General features: G+C 41.8%; 1 protein-coding gene across 2 annotated transcripts in view; it reads left to right on the forward strand.

Moving 5' to 3' along the window:
• rnf19a (ring finger protein 19A, RBR E3 ubiquitin protein ligase) overlaps positions 1-20,754 on the forward strand; it is a 28,090-nt gene that overhangs the window by 3,469 nt on the left and 3,867 nt on the right. For both annotated transcript variants that reach the window (XM_080002716.1, XM_080002715.1), the window contains 6 exons: positions 9,357-10,189; positions 17,757-17,965; positions 18,656-18,800; positions 19,531-19,693; positions 20,086-20,200; positions 20,306-20,467. In XM_080002716.1, the coding sequence (XP_079858842.1) occupies positions 9,567-10,189; positions 17,757-17,965; positions 18,656-18,800; positions 19,531-19,693; positions 20,086-20,200; positions 20,306-20,467 (1,417 nt within the window). In that variant the 5' untranslated portion in view covers positions 9,357-9,566. The remainder of the gene's footprint in view (positions 1-9,356; positions 10,190-17,756; positions 17,966-18,655; positions 18,801-19,530; positions 19,694-20,085; positions 20,201-20,305; positions 20,468-20,754) is intronic.

A 20,754-nucleotide genomic window follows, 5' to 3' on the forward strand; every position in this document is an offset into this window, starting at 1 on the left:
ATGTACTTGACATGTATCCAATTATTCAGGAAGTAGTTGACCTACAGGTCAAAACAAGTTCTTAACTAGCTGTCTTTATGTATAAAGAGGCAATCTGAGACATGTGCCAACAGTCACATTGGTAAAGTTGCAATATCAGCTCTATTGATAGGTGCAGTAGAATGGCAAGCAGAATATACACTTAATGTGCACTTTATTGGGCACACCTGTACAATCCAATCCAATACACCGGCCCAGCCATAAGTTTTGCTTTATGTTGCCTATAATGTTCAGGTTTTTTTGCGCTGTCATAGAAGAGGTGTTAATTAAATATCTTGTAGTATCAAGGTCATAGTTGGTGGTGGTGTTGTACTGCGTTATATTCAGAAGTGTTTCTAATATAAAACAAACATTTAGAAACACCTCAATATAATGTAGTTCAGTACAACACCACATTTAACTACGACGAGGAAAGAGCAGAGCGACGGGGAAAGAGCAGGATCTGCGGCAGGTCATAAACATGTAATTTAATTTACACATTTCTGATTCTGTCAACAGAAATGGAACATTATAAACTTCATAAAAGTTGATTTCATGGCAGAGCTGGGGTATTGGATTTCATTAAATTGTACAGGTGTACCTAATAAGTGCACGCTGAATGTACAGTATTTCAATGTTTGCTGAAAAGGAATGAGCATCTCTCACACAGCCGATACAATGACTGTGTGTACATGATGCAATAGTTAGTTAAGCTTTGCTCTGTGCTTTGACTTTCTATAGTTTCCTTGAATAGCTGGTGTTAGGCTAATGTCAAATAAAACTTGAATTACCTCCCACTCAGTTTGATACTGTACAGTAAGTATGTGGACTACTGGACACAACAAGGTGGCGAGACCAATGTTTTGCATATTTGTAAACTGAAGTTTCCTGGAAACTTGGATTTTCCAATGAAAATGGTTAACTGAACTCTAGTTCGTTTTCAGTGAGAGAATTTAAGGCTCAAAATATAATGTCAAATCTAGGGCGTGGTATCATGAGCATTCCTACTGTACAAAGACCCATCTCTTTAGACTATACCTGGACCGTACTTGCACTAACCTGTGAGCATCTCTTTTCCCTTTACTTGCTAACATGCTTTCATTAAAGGAAAAACCTCTAACTCTACAAGTACTGCTTATTTCGAGAGAATGTTTAGCTGGCTCACTGTGTGACATACAGTTGGTTTGACACTTTGACAAATGTACTTATATTAAGTCGCTTAGGACAAAAGTGTCTGCTAAACTACATAATGTAAATCATCTTGGCTAAAAAGGTTGCCTTTTGTTAAAACATCACTGATTCTCCTTAAGTAGACGAACATGAGCACCAGATAGCAAATTACTTATGTTTTGATTGACAGCAAATAGATACTTGCTTCCATCTGTGTTCAAGCTCATCCAGCTGGTCAATGTCATGAAGAAGAATCATTAGTGTGATCGCTTATCAATTCCAACTTGGATATATAGTGGTACATATCAGTTTGGCGTCATACCATGCATTGCATATTTGCTTACTGCAAATAATTTCAGTAATTCCTGACTAAGCAAGCTGCTGCTGCCGCCGCCACTAGAAATCTGCAGCCATTACTTGGACCTTTCACCATAGCAAGATGTACTCAGTTCATCAATCTGATAAAAAAAACGTAATTCCACTTTGTAGTACAAAGTAGTTAGTAGTACAAGTACTGGGCCACTTCAGCTGACAGAGATTTGGCCCAAACATATTTTGCCCTAGTCTGACTAATGGCCTTTTGGAGGCATACAGTTGCTTCTGGAGAATGTCTCTATAATATGGACTGGACTGTCAGTAAAAAAAAAAACAGCTGATATTTATTTCTCACAATGCAGTTGTAAAAGACAAACCTATTATGCTCCTTTTTACCCAAGTGAATATAGGTCTCTGAGGTCCCCAAAATGTGTTTTTGAAGTTTTGTTTTTTTTGCCAAAAATATCACTCAGATTATGTATTCTACCCATTCTAACATGCATCTAGCCATCCTGTTTCAAAATGGGCTGTTTCTGTGTGTGCAGCTTTAAATGTAAATGAGCAGCCCGGCCCTTAATTCTATGACCCAATGGGGTTTGAGCTTCACTTCCAGCTCCGGTTGTTTTGCTCTGTAAACTTTTACTGATTTTACCTTATCATTTCACCAAAATCTGTTTCTGAAAATATTTAAGGCAAGAAATAAGTCCAATCCGTCCAATCTTCACTCATATAAGATCTACAAGGCCATTTAAAATGTTGTTCCGACTTTCGTATGGGGGCACTGCACTGGGACCCACAGGGGTTATATTTTGTTTCATGTAAATGTCGGAAAATAAAATAAATGAATATAAAAACACACAATTTTTTATTTGGTCTTGTCTGAAGAAACACATACACAGTGCAGCCTACAGTGAACCTACAACATCCTCTTAACAGCAGAATTATTTTTTTAAATACTTACATTTTCATCGACTGCAGTTTTGTCATGGACAGTTGGTATTCTTCTCCCTATTTTAAAACATTTGTGGTGATTTCTGCAGCCAACAGAGCACTTCCCGTGCTTAGCTCTTTGCTTCAATGCTTCTACTGAAGCCCTGGATGACGCAGATCAGGGCTGCAAAGCTGAACGACATGTTTTATGACATCTTTTCTGAAATACGTAGCTCACGAAAAATTGACTGGACTTGTCTGACTGGTCTGATTTCACAGTTTGTTTGATATACCCCTTTCCCACTGCGCCAAAAATCCAGTAACATTTGTCATCAGTGGGAAAGATTAGTCCCAAGTCATATGACCCTGCAGTAGACACTTTTTTTTTTATCGGCTCCACCTCCGATCGGCTCTGTTGTAAACAGGACACCCGGGTCAACCCGCTAATTTTGGCCCATTTACCGGTGCGATGGGACACGCGTTGAAGTTCCAGACACTAGAACGTTAATAGGCAGGGATATTCGTGTATCGTTCCATCATTTCATATCTGATTTAGAATCCAAAACCAGAAGTTATAGATTTTTTTTTTCCACGCGCGCTGAAGGATGAAATGTTTTCAGTGTGGGGAGCACAGCAGAGAACCCCCGCGGGGCTCCGAGCCACTCCAGCACCGCCCCAAGCCGGTCTCTGAACATGGATACTCTGTGCTGCTTCTACTGTAGTGTTGGGCCGTAAATAAATGAACAGATTATTTTGAATGGCTCAATATTTTTTTTTTCTTTGAATTTTACAGTTTTGTTTCTTCGTTTGTAGCTGTCTCCTCTACCGTTAAGTTATCAATCACACTGGAAACATGACACACCCCTTTTCCGGTGTGTTCGTGAGGTTGAACATGACACCAAAAAAAACCCAATATTTCTTCTGGCAATGGGAAAGGCGTCAATCGCCTAAGATTTCCGGGTTTACCCAGGCAAACCCGCTAATTTTTGTGTAAAAACGGTATTCGTAGGCCTACGAGAGACCCGACTGTATATGCTCAAGCACTGAAAAAGTGATTTTTTTTCATAATAGGTCCCCTTTAAACACAGGTACTGCGGCCTGATTTTGTTATAGAAGTTTGTATCCAATTTCTGTTATTTTCCAATGTCCTAAGTGGTATTAACTGAATGCATTGTCAGAAGCAGGAAACCCCTTCTGTCTGGAATGTCAACCGGAAATTAGCCTTCTCGATGGAACCCTTTGCAAAGAAACACATCAGTTAACTTACAACTTGTTCCCTGTGATTGCACCGATTGCAACCACGTTTTTCGGCGCCCGGGATTACGGCATTGTGCAGTGGTCAGCTGAAGTCATTCTCTCAATAGTTTTAGTTTATGATTGAAATAATGAGTGAAAAACCAGGCTAGGTTAAAGGTTAAAAAAACGCCTAAGCCTTTGAAGAAGTTGAAATGAGAGTTTTTGTGTGGTTTGTCTGGTCATCCACTGCAATGCATTTTACATTGTAATAAACCTCATTGGGTTCTTTAACATTTATGTTTGATCTGTGAAGCAATAGCATGATGTATATCATAATTAATCCTCCATGTTTGTCATAGTAATATATTTATTAGTAAAACTTCCCCATTTGCACTCATACAACATTGATATTATAATCTTAACTGTGACTTTTGGGATGTACATACAAATAGAGTCTATCATCCAAGAGTTAAAAACTCCATGTTATACTATACTAACACTACACATTTAATACTGTTTAATTTATGATTCATTTAAATAACACTGGAGTCCACAACATGTTGCAATGGCAGTTTATCTGTGTCACTAAGCAATTTTTTAAGGCAACCCAGCGATGACTTTTGAGAGATGGAAGAAGGAAGGGAGATTGCGTTTCTGAATATGTCCACACAGTTGGTCTTTCTGTTGTGGTAGGCTTTGTGACTTGTCTTGAGAAATAGGAGATCATCCTAACGAGCTGTGGTCTCATGTGAATGCTGTTGGGCCACAGCACTTCAACATACACATCGATCACAAAAACAAAGAAAGTGCCTTTCATTCCCCACTTGTGTGTCAAGGTACCGCCCGGGGGGAGTCCTTTCTAGATCAATTACAATCTGCCATCATAATTTCACATGGCCTCGAGTTGTTCCATGGTAACATGGGAAACTTTCCTTCGGCTCATATGATTCAGTTGGCATAACCTCACATTACCAACCTTGCTCTAGTGCCAGTTTGCCACCCAAAGAATTTCCCCATTGTTGAATTATGAGTCACATCAGTTAGCTAGTCAAGGAAGTTCACTGTGGAACTATGTGATTGTCCTTAGTAGTTGCTAGCACAACAGCATTGTGTTGTATTGTAGGTTTAGTAAATTCAGCCAATGTTGGTGTCTCTGCCATTGGATTTTTTGTGTCTGGATATAATCTATTTTTTATTATTATTCTTTTTATAATATTTTAAAGTATTTCATGTTGAAATATCTCTGGTAATAAGTATTACCACCTAAATGACGCGCCTAGTAAAGAAGGGAATGTAGATGTAAGAGCGATTCATTGTTGTTTTGCCATTTGTTCACATTAGTACATTCTGTATTGCTGGATGGTTTCAATATGATGTCATCAGAGGGTCACATAGCTCACAAACTGTATTACTGAAGAACTTAAGAATAGAATAATGTTATTTCTGTTCAGAGGTGATCTGTTGACTCTTGAGTGGATGGCATACAGTATATTCTGAGTCATTGCTCAGGACATGCTGGATTTGTTGTCAGTACAGAGCTGCTTCTCTGAGGCCAGTGTGCTATTTGTCATGTTTACATGATCTTAAAGGCAATTTCCAGCCAATTTTATATACTACTTCCCGTCTCATTTTTTCCTCTGGGTGGAAGTTTTGTGTATTTTTTTTTATTTGTCAGGGACCATGCACATAAAACAACATTAGCAAGCATTCCATGGCCAAGATGTTAAGTGGCAATACCTGCACAAATAAAGAAGGTGGAAGTACCAAACCACAATACAGGTACTCCTCACTTAACGACAGAGTTTCGTTCCTCGGACCAGGTCGCTAAGCGAGGAGCGAGGAGGTGAGGAGGTTTTATTTCACAGTAAGTGGTCATGGTGATTGGGAAATGCTAGTGGAGTGAATACCGACAGACTGCAGGAACAAGACTGAGAAAAATAATGAGATAAGATCTATACAGTGTATATATAGTGTATAAAGGGTGATGTGTGATGAGATGCTTGACGCGGAGACGCAGCGCGCACGCCACAGTATTGTACACAGCGTATAAAACAGTCTGGGCGGAGAGCTGGTCGTAAGTCTGAACAGTCGTTAAACAGGTAGACTGTTAAATGAGGACTACCTGTAGATCATAGATTGGATAAAACAGATCAAAACAGATGCACTTAGTAACCGCTATCTTCCATTTAGACACAATAGTCAACGAGTAGGACACAACCTCAAGACAAAGCTAACGTCTACAACCCTACAGTTAAAGCATATCTATTCACTGTGCACAATCCAAAATCAATGGGGGGAAAACCAAAATTCCAATCCAAAGGCACTAGGCAAGCTGTGTTATAAACACTAGTGAAAACCACACACAGCAGAAGATTTAAAGGCAACAAACAAGCAAAATATTTGACAAGACAACATACCCAGTCCTCCATAAGTGTACAGTGGTACTTTGACTTACGAGTTGAATTTGTTCCGTGACAAAGCTGGTTATTCAATCTGCTCGTATAGCAAATAAATTTTCCCCATTGAAATTAATTGAAATGCCATTAATCCGTTCCAGCCCCCAAAAAAACACTCACAAACTCACAAAAAAAATTTTGTTACGTGTTTTTGAATAAGAAAAATGTATTTATAAATAACAAATATTGTATAAAAACATAATAAAAGAGAATGTAAAGAAATAAACTGTTTTTTTTTTCCCTATGATTTCATGCTTTAATTCAATCGACATCATCCGCTTCTTCTTCTCAGTACTTACTCTCTTAGCACCCATGGTTAGAAACAAATTGAGCAAAATTACTGCACAAAACACAAGGACAAAACACAAAAGAGATGCTTCCACGGTCAGGTAACCACGTGAAGTGAACGAGGGAGACGCGGAATGCTGGCCAGATTCACTCGGCACGCCAACTAGCGGTGGCGCACCTGAAGCTCGCTCCTGGTAACTCACATTTTTGCTCCCAAATCGATACAAAAAGTCGACGGAACGATGGCTTGTAACTTGGAAAACCCATATGTTAGTGCACTCGTAAATCAAGGTACCACTGTACTTGGTGTATTGTACGCTAGCCACCAATCACCCTTCATATCCTTTCTAATACCTAGTGAAATGAATAGAAGTCTTGATTTCTGCCATTAAAGAGTGCACTGCCCGCACACTTATTGTCAGGTAGCTGTGGCAACATAATGTAATATCTTTGTGACGTCACAACTCTCCCCCTATAAAGCTGACGAAGACGTTTTACACCAAAGCAGAAGAAGGCACACACACACACACACACACACACACACACACACACACACACACACACACACACACACACACACACACACACACACACACACACACACACACACACACACACACACACACACACACACACACACACACACACACACACACACACACACACCAACCAATAGAATTACAAAAAACATCTGTCTCATGGCTATTCTCATATTCTCACATCCAGCCAGTTGATATAAGTAGGAGGTATCATTAGAGTGGTGGCATATAGTTATGCATACCCAGCCCTCGTCTCGTGAAATGACTCCAGCGGGTGTTGCTAGCGACTGTCTTGCTGCACTCCTTTTTCTTCCTCGAGTGTTAAGCACATTGTTTTACATCTTGGCTGTCAGGTCTTGGCTTGATAACATGCTATTACATTCTTTCCACACTTAATGAGTCGACTATATATTTAATCTTACGGGTGACTATATCGACCAAACATAACAGGCTTTCTCTTAATCTATTCTCAAAACCATCTGCCACGCCTTGTTTCCACCTATTTATATCACTGCTGTCTACTCCTCTGTTGTACCTCATTCCACTTCTCAGTCATTTGTCTGAATCAATCCAAATCAATTCTTCTATGTTTAGAAACTGCACAGATTGTCATATATAAATCTAGGAGAAAGTGTGTGTGTGTGTGTGTGTGTGTGTGTGTGTGTGTGTGTGTGTGTGTGTGTGTGTGTGTGTGTGTGTGTGTGTGTGGGGGGGGGGGATTTAATAATCCGAAATGCTCCAAAAGTTCAAAATAATAGTCAAGAGGAAGCTCTTGAGACTTTATTAATATTATTTATCGCTAGTGTCTGGTAACACAGCACTAATGTGGTCTGGGCCTTCCTCAATGCAGGTAGATTCAGACTTGGGGACAGATTTACTTAACCCGTGGCCCCTCATTTCAGATGCATTCTGTGCCTAGAAACATCCTTGTGATTTATCAACATGGCGCTCTGGGCTGAAAGTGCGGTTTGCTCATCACCTGGTGCGTGTCTCCTTTTATTCATGTGCACTTAATGGAGGATTGCTCAAATAAGAGTAGATAGAGAAGTGTGGTTGATTATGCTTTCTGCAAGATAAACTAATGTTCCGTTGATTTGCAATTGGAAATTTCTCCAACTATCGCTAGGAGATGCAAATTAGAACAGATATTGTGGAGAGGTGTATGACTCCCTCTAACAATGGTAACAGTAATTGAAGCCAGCATCAATTCCATCTACACCTTCCATCTGCTCTGATAAGAGCATCTGCTGGACCAGCTTTTCATTTCATTCGTGGTTCCACATTATACTTTCCCTTTTTTTTGAGATATGAACACCCCACCTCTCAGACACACTGTACTGAGTCCAAAAGGAGTGGGCAACATAATACAGAATGTGGGAAGTACTAGTTTTTCTTTCATTCAAGGACGATGATCCAAAGCAGGATGATATATACTCAAATGTAGAGCCAAAGTATGACCTCCCAGTGAGGAAATGCTTTTTATAATTGTATATTATGCAATGAATTTTGAAGGACATATCGCCCCCATGTAGCGCCATCCATTACTTAGGATTAATTGTCCTTTAGCCATTCACATAATGGGTTATTTTCGGCCATTTCTATGTAGTGTAAAATGCATCAATCTGTCATGTGCCATTTCTTTCTGTACTTTACATGCTCTTGGAAAGTTAGCATTTATTGTGCAACAGATGTGCACACATGTGGAGGTATGGGGAAAATGCTTTTTGCAGTCTGCCAGGAGACTCAATCATCATCGAAAAGGCTTGACGTAACATAGGAAGCTGCAACACCACTCACTCCAAACTGTCTTGTGCATGTTTGGAAAGTAAATCCCTGTTTGAATGATAAAATGTATGCTCTATGGGGGAGGATTACCCAGGATTTTCACTGTGTACTATTAAATGTTAAATAAAAAAATTCTCTTTTTAAAGATCGTTCTTTTTTTTTTACATGTATTTTGGCCTTCCCTAAATTCTACAATAAACATGCAGTTAAAAAAAAACGGTTTCTCAACAATTGAAGTATCTTTTGTAGGTATCCTGTCCTTTGCAGTGAACTAAATCAAACAGCAGAGTATAATGTCATTTACAATCAAATCTATTCTTCCTATGTTGCACTGTCTACTGAGTGGAAGACAAGAGGTACACCTCCTTATGGCCATAGACATTATTTATATATTTTTAATGATAGTGTAAAAACTATGGCGTGGTTATTTCTATGACGATATATAGTTAAATCTATTATCGTCCCACCTGTGGTTCATGAATATCTTTTGGGATCAATCGGTCCTTGTGCATGCAAATGTCTTTGATTTGGGTTCTGGAGCAACAAAAGAAAATCTGTAATATATCTTGATCTTAGCCTGATATAAGTTTTTGATGTCTTTTCCTCCCTCCCTCCCCAGCTGGACATCCCACCTGAGCCAGTCAGTAGAACGGCCCGGACCGAACCAGGAAGCCCCACGAGCGTCCTGCCCCCACCATGTCTTAGCCAGCGCCCTTCCAGCCCCCGTCTGTCCGGCCTGGTCCTTTCCCCCTCCCAGCCCCCCGCCTTCTCTCCTGATGCTGTGAGCACAGTCTTCAGTCCCAGCACCAGCGCTGCTCCACCCGGCCCCATGAGCAGCCTGCGCAGACATCAGCCGCATCATGGCTGCTCGGGCTCGGAGCGAGACCTCCACTCGGCGGCCTCCTCCGTCAGCCTCCCATCCATCAGGAAGACCCCCAAGAAGCGACGTCTGTCCCTCCACTCGCTCTTCGGTCGCCGCCGACGGCCTGACCGTGATCCCAAGCGCAAATCCAGACCACTTCAGGTGGGGGGAGGTGGGGCCGAGGGCGTGGCGAGCATCGAAAGCATCCAGTCGGAAGCATACCATGATAAAACCTCTGCCCACTCCGCGCCCGGCGTGGCATCCTCCTCCTCCGCGGCTGCGGCGGCAGGGTCCTCGGAGCTGCTGGAGTGCCCACTGTGCCTGCTGCGCCACACACGTGAGCGCTTTCCTGACATCATGACCTGCAACCACCGCTCCTGCGCGGACTGCCTGCGACAGTATCTGCGCATCGAGATCTCCGAGTCCCGCGTGAACATCAGCTGCCCCGAGTGCTCAGAGCGCTTCAACCCCCACGACATCCAGATGATCCTGGGCGACCGGGCGCTGATGGAGAAGTATGAGGAGTTCATGCTGAGGCGGTGGCTGGTTGCAGACCCCGACTGCCGCTGGTGCCCTGCCCCCGACTGCGGGTAAGAAGGGGTTAAGAATGTAGTCGTGCTGTAAGATCCAGCAGTAAGAGAAGTATTCATGTTGTATATTTAAGTTTAAGTACCCCAAGTAAAAAGTACTCTGAAATAGGGACAGGTTTGATACTCCAATACAAGATATTTTCTTTGAAATGTATTCAAATAAAATAAAGTATAGACTCCCCTAAAAAGTATGTACTCAAATAAAGTAATCACTCAAAATTGTACCTGAAGGCACTACAGACAACGCTCGTCCTTTTATATACTTTTCTATTTTGGGGGTTTCAGATGCGCTCAATATAGAATTATTTCAATAACACACAGACAAATTTCCCAAAATAGCTTTCATGAAAAAATAATGACCTCAAAAGATGCAACTCATTTGCAAAACTTTCTAAGCTCTTGTGAGATGCATTGAACAATGTGCAGCAACTTTATTACTTATTGCTTCCTCGGGTGAACGGTCTCTCTGAAAGTTCATTGAACTAATAATTAGATTAAGATTAATCAAATTAACATATTACAGACCAGTGTGACAGTAACTAGTGTTAGTAGTATGTAAAAAAAAAAAAAAAGGTTATTGCTTGTGCAATAAAGTGGTGTGAGTTTCACAATAATTTGGCCTTCCCTGGTAGTTTCTATGTGTGAAGTCTGCCTTTAAGTTGGGCTTCATAACCTGTTAAATTAAAAAACGTTTTCTAGTTACCTTTGTTGTTTGATGTGGCAGGGTACCTTCCTAGTCAGAGGTTGTCTGGTAAAATGAAGCTCACAGCTTTGATTCATAATGGCCAGTTTGACTGTAACTGGAAGGTTCTTGACCTACTTAATCAAATCCGCACTTGGCTAATAAGGGTAACAGAAAGTCTAGTGGTGGCTTTTTGAGATAATTGCAGGTCAGTCGAATGAGATTCTTCAAGTCAAGTTTTTTTTTTTCTTTTTTTTTTTTAGTCACGCGAACACGGCTTGGAGAGCATAATGGAGAGCTGTGCCCCGTTCCTCCAAATAAAACAATTTAAAACAGTGTGGGGGCAGGGCACAACTCGTAGACTCATTAGGATTATTTTCTGCACATAACGCATGGAGAGGGGGATGATCGGGGAGAGTCCCGGAGAAAGTGTCGCCATGACGCACGCTTTTGTCCATAAGGAGACGTAAAATGAAATATCCTACATCTAAAATAAATACACTATTCTGGCACGCCAATCGCGGGCACCCCGTCGCTGGCGTGTGCATGTCCGTTACCTTCGGAGAGGGAGGCAGGTGCGCGAAATGCGCCCCAATCGCTCCCTCTCCACGCCCCTCCCTAGGGATGGCGCCCGAAATGGCCGCCTACTTCACCCCTGCCCCCCCGCCAAATAGTCGAATATTCGCATTTAACAGCCAACTCCGATTTGACTGACAGCGTTCTGAGTCGGGAACAGCCCTAGAATGTAACCATGTCTGCGACGTTGACTGCTAGTTTAGTTTTCGAGAAACTGATTTACCCTCTACATGTCTCTGACTGTATTGGTCATCAGTACAGGAACACTAGAGACCCTGTTTTCCTGAATGCTGGCTGTTTTTTGTGTTTGTTTCAGCTCTGTTGGCTTTGTTCCTGCAATCATTTCAGCCCTGGCACGCTGCCACGTGCTGCACTGCTTAATGCTTTCTCTCTTCTCTTCAGTGCTCTCTCAAGCACCAGGCTCAGATGATTACATCTCCCTGTCACCGGCACAAAACAATGGACGTTATGTTTGTTTTTGTATCGTTTCATAAAATCACAGTTACATTTTTGATATTAGTCGATAGCAGGAACTGTTACGATTATCCACATCAAAAAAGATTTCTGTTGTATGAAAGGCAATTTTGCATGAGAGTTAAAGCTATGGAAAGTGATATTTTTACAATCCTGTTTTCTCAAACTGAACTTTTAATGCGCTAAAACCTTACAAACGAAGCACAAAGTTTGTGCATTATATTGGAACCAAAGCAAGGTGACTATAATAGATTTTACTACCCCACTGTGAATTTAGAAAAATTCTGCATAACGAACGAGTGCTTAACCAATTATATCCATGTTCTTCAAAGTATATTACACCACCCAAAGCTGTTCAGAGGAACAAGATGGGCTAAATACTGGATTGTGAACTCGTCCCCTCTGCTGAGAAATCTATGAATTAAATGTAGATGTAGAAAGAAAACATAGCAAATGGATACATAATGAAATAGATAAATATGGCAGTCATAATGGAAAAGTAAAAAAGAAAATTAAAATAAACATTCGGCATTAAATTTGTATACATAGGTTCAGTGCATAAAATATGCACACAAAATTTTCACGCCTTTGAGTCACATTTTCTTTTCGGGCTTTGTAAGATGTTAGATTCACTGGATTATAGGCTCGGGTAAAATAAATCTAGATGCACAACTTTGAAGTAATTGGAAGGTGTGGTAGTTCTGCCTACCACATGCCATCCAAGTGGCATTTTTAGGCCCCTCCGGCACAGAGACACAGACATCGATGAGTTGTAGAAATGAGTTTATTGTAGACTGGAGGCTAGGTGGAATAAGCCAGGAGCAGATAGGAGCATGACATGACAGGGCTCCTATCCTGAGTGTGTGTCTGGATGGGGTGTTTAACCAGCTGCTCGTTAGCCCAACCAATGAGCAACTGGTATGCAGCCACCCTGACCTAATCACCTAAATCCAGGTGGGATGTGGCTGCTCAAACCATCCCATCCACATACCACACCACACCACCAACACCACAAGAAGGGAAGGAAGAATTCATTGCCAAAGCCAACTCCAACCACCAAACAGAGAACAAAAATGAAAAAAAATGTTGACACAGTTTTACTATACCTAGAACGACAGACTCTGACCCAGGGTTCCAATACCTTAATTCATAAAAAACACCAAACTCTGTCACAGGGTTCCCATACCTTATACAAACAAATGTCCAAAAAAAATTTAACAGGTCCCCTTCCAGAGGACCTGGGACCTGGAGCACCACGGTTGACATTCCTCCATCCACCAGGGCAACGACAGACTGCCCCCTCTTTCCTTCCGGAGCAAGGGGCCTCGGGCTGCTGTGCTGGATGGTGACGGCGTGGCCAGACTTGGCTGCTGCTGGGGCTGCTTGATGGTCCCAGTGGTGGCTGCTGGGTGGAGGAGCAAGCTCCAGACGGTTACCAATGGTGATTGCTGCGGCTGCTTCTCCCCCCGGTCCTCTGCCGGACCCCTGGGTGCTGCTGCTGCTGCCAGTCGGGGGAGGGTTGGTGCTGGGGCCGCCCGTTGACCCGCTGGTGGCTCCAGGGCGTCTTCGAATGGCCCTTCTGTGTCCCTTCCCCGTGCCGGAGTCCCTGTTCAGGTCCCACTGTGGTCATTCCGTCTTCCACCTTCCAGGGCAGTGTCTGTGTGGATGGGGGTTTAACCTGCTGCTCGTTAGCCCAACCAATGAGCAACTGGTATGCAGCCACCCTGACCCAATCACCTAGATCCAGGTGAGGTGTGGCTGCTCAAACCATCCCATCCACGCACCACACCACAGAAGGCTTGTTTATTTTCACAGTAAAACAATGCACATTCCAAATTTCACAACCATGACACTCTGCATACTTTAGGGTCACATTTTGATTTGACATTTTTGTTTTTTCACATATGAAAGTATAGAACCAGAGTTTCAAAACAATATATCACTTGTGGGAATCAAGCAAATAATTTGTAAGCTATGACTTATAAGGGATTACGATTTTGAAAACAATCAGAAAATCAGAATTCAGGCTTTAAAGTTTTAGTAGCGTTTTCAGACTTTTGCAGAAGAAAATACCCATTTAGAAACACAATTGGTGCTTTAAATGGGTAAATTTGGATAGTGCTGTACTCTAGGCTTGGGCTGATTTATGATTAAATCGTCTATGATTGACATTGATGACAGACGTTTTTTTAAATCCGTCAGGAAATATCCGAGCATGAAACGGTGTAAGTGCAGTTTACCGTGTTCTGAAACTGGAGCGGAGAGAGGGATAGGAGGGGAGGGGGCGGAGGGTCTCCCCCTCTCTGCTCAAAGCTGTTCAGTAATGACTGGTGATCGGGTCTCACTTCCCCGCTACAGTCTCGTACAGAGACGTTTAGGGGCGGGTGCTCAGAAATTAAGAAAAGGCACGGTTCTTGGAATTTTGTCGCTCTGGGAAAACTGAGCAGCACAGCAGAGCTGCTGTGGGCACATCGCAGGTGTGCCACGGTTCATGAGGAATTCCTCATGAATATATCCTGCCCAGACAATCCGCTACCTCGAAACCCATTCATTAAAAAAACCTAACAAGAGGGGCACCATGGGGTCCATGGGGCAGGTGCTCGAACCGCCCCGCACCCCCTGCACGTACCTGCCGCTCAAAATGCAAATCTTGTCATTTTAATATAGCAATATATACACTACTCACAAAAAGTTAGGAATATTCAGCTTTCGGGTGACATTTATGGAAAATGTGAAAAGTTCACGCTACAGTGATATTACATCATGAAAGTAGGGCATTTAAGTAGAAGCATGCAATGGTGATTTCCTCATCTCAGACAATTTATTGAAACAAAAGTGGTGGGTATACCACAACAAAAAATGTCAATGTCTCAATAACTTGTCATGTGCCCTTGAGCATCAATTACAGCTTGACAACCACGTGTCATGCTGTTCACAAGTCGACTTTTTGTCTGCTGAGGCCTGGCCCCCCACTCTTCTTAAAGGCGGCCCTCAGGTCATTGAGGTTCTGGGGTACAGAGTTACGAGCCTCTACACGGCGACTCAGCTGATCCCATAGGTTTTCTATGGGATCCAGGTCTGGAGAAAGTGCAGGCCACTCCATTTGAGGTACCCCAGTCTCCAGCAGCCGTTCCCTAATGATGCCACCTCCATGAGCTGGAGCATTGTCGTCCATGAAGATGAACTTAGGCCTGTGTTGTTCATGCAGGGTCACAATGACTGGATTAATGATGTTATTCAGGTAGTATGGGCTTGTCACTGTACCATTCAGTAAAAAAGTATAGGGCAGTTCTGTATTGACTAGACACACCTGCCCACACTGTAACACCACCACCACCACCAAAGGCTCGTCTGGTGACAACAGTGGCTGATGCGTAGCGCTCTCCTTGACGTCTCCAACATCGTTGGCAGCCGTCATTTCTGCTCAACGTGAATCGACTTTCATCAGAGAACAGCACTGAGGCCACTGGTCCCTCGTCCAGCGTCAATGCTCCCTGGCCCATGCAAGACGATGATGCCTGTGCCTGGTGGTGTGGTCAGGTACCCTTGCAGGTCGTCTAGCACGCAGACCACGCTGATGTCAATGGTTTTTAATGGTCTGACGTGACACTTGGGTGCCTCTCACCTCCCTTAAATGTGCCTGGAGTTGAGTGGCATTCACCATCCGGTTCCGCAGGCACTGTTCACAATGAAGCGCTCATCAGTGTGGGATGTGGCCAAAGGACGTCCACTTCTATGCCTTTCTGTGACTCTTCCAATCTCTGTATCTCTGTTGCAACCTGCTGATGACACTCTGTGACACTCTAAGCTCAGTGGCCACTTCCCTCTGAGAACATCCTGTTTGAAGCCTCACAATGGCGAGGTACTGTTGATCAGCTGTTAGGTGTCGTCTTGGTCTCATGATGTCAAAATGTAAACAGTATATTGAAGAGGACTGTTTAAATACCAATTCTAATTGAACTAGGAAATGTATTGGTCGATTCATGGATCAAACACCTGTTGTGAATTTTGCCGTTCAGCACCTTGTGAGAGAACAGCAAGTTGTGCAAAAAGTACTGAAACATTGAACAGTTGCACATGTGCATTCAAAAGTTTAGAGAAGGTCAAATTAAGTTCACCTGTCATGGTTATAGTGCATTTTATCTTCATCCTGAAATTTCACCCGAAAGCCGAATATCCCTAACTTTTTGTGAGTAGCGCAACATTTTTTTTCTCACAGAGTAGACTGTGTAGTCATTTAGTTTTGATACACTTTATAACCTTATTTTATCAAAACGATTTCACATTCTGACTTCACATCACTCGGAATATCAAAGGGTGATCTTGATCTGCATTTTTGCACCAAAGGGAACCAGTAGATGACTGTTTGTGCTGTTTTGCGAGTTTGGGAAGTTGGTGAGTGACATTTTGAAATGCCGGTGGATCAAGTTGCCTTGACCTTTTTAATATTTACAAATCAAACTCAGTTTAGAAAATAAGTTGAGAGATAGAAAACAACTTGAGGAACATAAAATCTGCTATGATCTCATTTTAGATTTACAAACTAATTCCCAATGTTTTTCACATCTAGCGAAAAGTAGACAGGCCCAAAATGCGCCGGATTAGGATGCGGTTGGTCACAAATGTACATTTAACTGGGTGAAGAAATTTTGAATTAAGTTTGGATTTATGATGAGAAACCAAATGCCCTGTGATGGTGCCAAAAAAGTAAGCCTGAGTATGAGTCTATAGACTTCTACTGAAGGTTTGGTGCTTATATGCTATGCACACATATTTCCATATTTACTATAGCAGCTACTGAGAAATCATATCACAACTAAGGCTAAATCTCAATGCGACTTTCTTTGTTACTGTGATATGGGTTTTGAGCATCTGTTATGTCAGAAATGTGGATGAGAAATATAATTGAAGCTATATGAGCTGCATAATCTCGATGGGTTAAATGTGTTGATCCATCCTAAGAGCATGATTAATGATTTGATGTATAAAGTAATGTTAAGGATAGGCATTTTGCAGCCCTAGATGTGACCACGGCCACACAACTGAATGTTAATCCTGAGAACGATGAGCTACAAGCTCTCTGTGTGCGCTTGTGTACTTTTGTTGCTAAATGTTTGCACATTGTCTGGTACTTTCTCTCCAATGAGTTTGTTTTTCTCCGCATCTGCTTGCAAAAATCCTAAAGCGGCAATACCAGCCCCCAGCAGACTGACAGTGTCAGCTTTTAGGTCAAATTAGAGTATATTCCATTTTCATTGTGTCTTTGTGGATGTTTAGCTTGTAATAAATGTAATAACAGACACACAACAGGTCACTCATACAGTCAAAGGTACTTTGTCTTATCGCTCAGCATGTTGACACCTATGTGTGGTAATTGTTTTGTTGAGAGCCATTTGCTTGAGGTGTTTTTATTTCTATGTAAACGAATATACATTTTTTTAGGAATTTTTTTTCTTTAAAGCTACCAAATTATATGCTTCTCAATAGGTTCCATATTTGCTTAATAGAAAATATTGGTATCTTCTCCTCCATGATGTCATAATAATAATAATAATAATAATAATAATAATAATAAGCATGCACATCGATTATTTGTAGTGATTGATGAGTCGTAATGTGCAGACAGTTAGGAATTAGGAATTCTATCAGGTAAAGCCAGATCCTGCTTTTATGTGGGTTCATCAATGTGTTTAACTCTCTTGATGTAGCTCCTCTAACTATTCAAGCTACCATTTTGGCTTTTAGCCCCCAGATCTCAATCTTGGCTGGACTCACATTCTCACCATTTTACTAATGAACTACATGCGCTGAGCTCCACTGTGGCTCCGTCCCCAGGTATGCAGTCATTGCCTTTGGCTGCGCCAGTTGTCCCAAGATCACGTGTGGCCGGGACGGCTGCGGCACGGAGTTCTGCTACCACTGCAAGCAACTGTGGCACCCCAACCAAACCTGTGACGCAGCGCGGCAGCAGAGGGCCCAGACCCTCCAGCTGAGGAGCTTCAGGTCCTCTTCCCTCAGCTACAGCCAGGAGAGCGGAGCTGCAGGTAGTTGACACACACACTATTAATCAACCATGACCCACGTTCCTTGTCGATACTGAGTATTAAAAGGAATACTGATACATTCATTCGGATTAACTGATTTAGCCACAACAAATATCTAATATAGGTGACGCTGTCGCAGAGTTCCAAAAATGAAACCAGAAATGGGAACTAATTTTCACTACATGATGTTAATTTGCTATCTGGTTTAGGTACCAGTACATGAGCACAATATCACGCCTGATACAGTCACTGCCACCTGAGCATCCCAAATACCCACACAGCAAACCCTTGATAACAGGGTGAATAATAAGAAAGCATAAGATATTGGATTTTCCCTTGCTGACTTCGCTATTTCGTCTATTTGCGACTTTCGGAAGGAATCGAACTCTCTGATGCTTTGAGGACTCGCAAAATTACCAAACTTCACAAGTTTTACCAGTCGGCATTGAATTGTTGTGCCTCTACTATCAGTGTAATTATGGTATTGATGTTACTCATTCTTCCAATCCCAACATGCATCATTTCATAAAGAAATGTTTAAATAGGTTTGCTAAGAATTCTAATTAGGGTTCACCCGTCTCCCAAATCCCATCTTAACCCCTGCTCACCCAAAGAGCTAAACCTGCTAAAACCTGTTGTTCTGCTTTTTTTTAAGTTCATTATGAAATCAGTGATTTTTCTGCTCTCCAGCTGACGACATCAAGCCGTGTCCACGCTGTGCGGCCTACATCATCAAGATGAACGATGGGAGCTGCAACCACATGACGTGCGCAGTGTGCGGCTGCGAGTTCTGCTGGCTGTGCATGAAGGAGATCTCTGATCTGCACTACCTGAGGTTAGGCGATAAGTGATCGGATTTGGAAGATTTCAAATTCTGGACAAATGGGAGAGATTCCGGTCAAATATCTGTGTTTATTGAGCTTAAAAACAATTGATAAGCGGTTTATAGAGAATGACATCAAGGCAAGTAGATGTATAGTATTTTTTACTGAATATTCAAAATAAAATAAGTTCCGTCAATTATCACCATTTTAAAAATATATAAATAAAAATTATGAATATTACTACTTGAAATCAAATAATTTCCGTTTGTGAACGGTAAGTAACAAGTGCAGCCACTTTAATTAAGATTAAAATAACATTTTCATAAAATAAAAACCGAAAAAATAGGCAAGTAGGTCTAAATAAATAATATAGTTTGTGGTGTTGTCCCTTAGACATATTTTACACAATGAATATTTACCGTCTGCTTTGAGTCGGAACTTAAGTATCCCCAAAAAAACGCCTAACTATTTTTTTATGTATTTAATAATTTTTATTCAATTAAATACAAACACACCTTAAGGGATTCATGGTATTAAATGATTAAAATATTTTTGCTTGGAAAAATAAAGTAAGAAATAATGTAATTAATTATATTTAAATATCAATAATTAAATATCAATATATTCCTAAATCTTTGTGTAAATGCTTCTGCTTGTGTAATTTCTTGATTTATTTATGTATTTGAATTGTATTTGAAGTGTTTATGTACCTAAACTTCCTGACCCCCATTGCTCCCTCAGTCCTTCTGGCTGCACCTTCTGGGGGAAGAAGCCCTGGAGCAGAAAGAAGAAGATTCTGTGGCAGCTGGGCACACTCGTCGGTGCCCCTGTTGGCATAGCCCTTATCGCGGGCATCGCCATCCCAGCCATGATCATTGGCATCCCAGTCTATGTCGGCAGAAAGGTAAGAACTGTGACCATGGAACTACGGGAACTAAAATGTGTGTTTGGATGAGAGAACTTCATTGATCCCCATCGGGAAAATTCAGGTGTTACAGCAGCTCAGCACAAAGAGACCAGAATACAGTAAGCAAGAAGTACAGGATCAATATGAATTGAACATTATATCATAAAAGCAAAGTAAGAAACACAGTAATAAAGACAAATCTGAAAAATCAGAGTAAATAAAAGTATGCAAGAAATACAATTTCAAATATAAAGTAATGTACGTACATACGTACATAAGGGAATAAAATGTAAATAAATGTTATTTTCCCATCCTCTTAAAATTGGTATTGTGCAATCACCAATCACCATATCAGTGGCGAAATTACAATTAAAGTGTTACCTCTTCAGATCCATAATCGCTACGAAGGAAAGGACATTTCCAAACACAAGAGGAACCTGGTCATCGCCGGCGGCGTGACGCTTTCTGTGATTGTTTCGCCCGTGGTTGCAGCAGTCACTGTTGGTAAGAAATTCTTATTTTGTCTGCTGTGGAGTGTTTTTATCATTGGCACCACATCAAGTTCATCGACTCGATGGAAACTGAAGTGTGTGTGTTTGTCCCCTACAGGTATCGGCGTGCCCATCATGCTGGCCTACGTCTACGGGGTCGTTCCCATCTCTTTGTGCCGTAGCGGAGGCTGTGGAGTGTCTGCTGGAAACGGCAAAGGGGTCCGGATAGAGTTTGATGATGAAAACGACATCAACATAGGCAGTGGGGCAGCAGCTACCGGTAAATCTATATTAATACTGCCTCAATCCACATGCATGTGTGAATAATTGTTCATGCTCTGCTAAGGCCACTAACATGAAACACAGACAAGGTGGGAGACACGTCCCCCCCCAGGGGTTTGCAGTCTAAATGATAACCAGCTGTCTAAACGACAACACTTGGCCTTTTCCAGAACCTGGAGGTGTGAGACACGATGACAGATCTTGAGACATCTGCAATCACCAGTGTGTCTTTGATTATGAATTGGAACACCTTGGAATCTTCCTGTAAATCTGCTATTGTCAAAT

Source organism: Zeus faber (genome assembly GCF_960531495.2).
Source record: "Zeus faber genome assembly, chromosome: 1".
NCBI lineage: Eukaryota > Metazoa > Chordata > Actinopteri > Zeiformes > Zeidae > Zeus > Zeus faber.